We start from the raw sequence: 1,858 nt of genomic DNA, 5'->3' as shown, positions 1-1,858 counted from the left end.
ACTTGGAAGGCTGAGGCAGAAGGATCGCCGGAGCCCAGCAGGTCGAGGCTGAGGTGGCTGTGCGTGTGCCACTGCATTCTAGCCTGGGTGACAGAGTGAGACTCCAACTCAAAAAAAAAAAAAGACAGTAATGTAATTAATGAAATGTAATGAAAGCTAAAGGACCTAAATCTGGTTCTTTAAGTTCACTGTTTACTGAATGCCTCCTATGGGTCAGGCACTGACTGTTTGAGTCATTGGGGATACAGCAGTAAACACAATAGACAAAAACCCCAGTACAGTCCCTCATCAGGGCCTTTACAACTGCGGTTCCTTCTGCCGGGAATGCTCTTATCCTCAGTTTATCTGCTGCCTCATCTTCCTGCTATTTTTCTCCAAAGCACTTACTACCTCTGACTTTCTTTCCTTCTCTTTCTTGTACTTTCTTTCTATCTTTCTGTATGTCATTTCTTCCTGTCTTTTCTTTGTCCTTCCTTCCTTTCTCTCTTTCTGTCAATCTGGTTTTCTATAAAGCCCCACTAAAATGGGGGCCTAAACTATTGTCTGTTTTCTTCACTGCCTTATCATTAGTGCTTAAAACAGGGCCTGGAACGCGGTAAGAAATATTTGTTTAACAGATGAATCCCTACTTTCACGAAGATTACCCCCTCTCTTTAAATTTAAGATTTGAAGATGATGGGTCAGAAGACAGAATCTTAGAATCAGAGGCAAATATTAATTTCGGATATCAAAGTCTAGGCTCATAAATCAGGAACTAAGGACCAAAAATCTTATTAGGAGGTTAGGGGTCAGGAGGAGCCAGAACCAGAGTTCTCATGAAATTCTCAGGATCGGAGTCAGGAAGGTCAAGTCGGGTATTGAGATTAGTGGATAGAATGGGGATTCCAAGAACTGAGAATCACAGTTCAAGAAAAGAAGGTCAGAAATTATTGGGTTAGGAACAAAGCTGGATAGGAGGTTGGCTTTGTTAAAAGTTAGGACTTGGGGGTTAGAGGTCAGGAGGTCCAGCATCGGAAGTCAGATTCAGGGGTAGGAGGTTAGAAACCTCAGGGATCAGAGTCTAATCGGGAATCAAACGGCGGACCCCAGGGTTCGGCTTGGCAGCCTAAGGTTCACTCACGTGTCCCCATCCTCAGTGACGTAGCCGAAGACGAGGGGTGCCCACGACAGCCCCGGGCCCAGCTCCGCGCCCAGCCCCGCTCCTCCGGGGGCCGCTGCGTCCGGACCCAGAGAGCCCAGGCCGCTGTCGCACCACTCATCTGCGTCGGCAGCTTTCCCCAAGCACGCGACCACAGCCATGGCCCCCGCCACCACAGGGGCCCCCGAGGCCGCCCGCCTGTAGCTGGGCTCTGCCGCGAGCTCCGCTGCTTCCGCCCTGCTGGGAATTTCCCCCGCCACGCCCCCCGATTCATCCAATCAGAGCAGGCTAAATTGATCACGCCCGCCCCCGTACCGCACTCTGACCAATCAGAGTATTTGCGTGTACTACCAGGCCCTAGCCCTTCCCACATTTTCCGGGCGCCCTTTACCAACATGGCTGCCGACGCCAGGCCCTCTGGGATTCGTAGTCCGGTCCTCGCGTGTCTCACCTAAGAGAGGCGAGCCCTGGGCTTTGCGCAAAAGCGTGTGAGTACGGCCGCGATGGCTGCTGGGAGTTGTAGTTCTCTGCCCTCTCCCTGCCCCTCCTGTTTCCGGTGCCGTCACGGGACAGAGCAGTCGGTGACAGCCCCGAGGGCCCCCGCCCCGCGCCCATGGCCGAGCCGGACCGTGAGTCGGGGACCCCGATGGGAGGGTCGGGCCGCGCCGGGGCCTGGCTGGGGGCTGCAGGCCCCGGGGCCCGAGGGCGGGCGCGGTGGGG

The 1,858-nt window shown here is 54.1% G+C and overlaps 2 protein-coding genes across 6 annotated transcripts in view; one reads left to right on the top strand and one right to left on the bottom strand.

The window, feature by feature from the left end:
* Positions 1 to 1,411, bottom strand: part of NFKBIB (NFKB inhibitor beta) — a 10,449-nt gene extending 9,038 nt beyond the window's left edge. For both annotated transcript variants that reach the window (XM_008074387.2, XM_021707190.1), the window contains exon 1: positions 1,121 to 1,411. In XM_008074387.2, the coding sequence (XP_008072578.1) occupies positions 1,121 to 1,299 (179 nt within the window). In that variant the 5' untranslated portion in view covers positions 1,300 to 1,411. The remainder of the gene's footprint in view (positions 1 to 1,120) is intronic.
* Positions 1,412 to 1,514: 103 nt separating this feature from the next.
* The window catches only part of SIRT2 (sirtuin 2), a 21,518-nt gene continuing 21,174 nt past the window's right edge, over positions 1,515 to 1,858 (top strand). For 2 of the 4 annotated variants that reach the window (XM_008074386.2, XM_008074385.2), the window contains exon 1: positions 1,515 to 1,767. In XM_008074386.2, the coding sequence (XP_008072577.1) occupies positions 1,642 to 1,767 (126 nt within the window). In that variant the 5' untranslated portion in view covers positions 1,515 to 1,641. The remainder of the gene's footprint in view (positions 1,768 to 1,858) is intronic. The other 2 variants (XM_021707188.1, XM_021707189.1) reach the window with 2 other exon arrangements.

The sequence above is a fragment of the Carlito syrichta genome, unplaced genomic scaffold, assembly GCF_000164805.1.
Source record: "Carlito syrichta isolate Samal-C Ts95f unplaced genomic scaffold, Tarsius_syrichta-2.0.1 Scaffold316424, whole genome shotgun sequence".
Taxonomy (NCBI): domain Eukaryota; kingdom Metazoa; phylum Chordata; class Mammalia; order Primates; family Tarsiidae; genus Carlito; species Carlito syrichta.
Note: the sequence above shows the minus strand (reverse complement) of the source record. Positions and strands in the feature narration are given on the sequence as shown.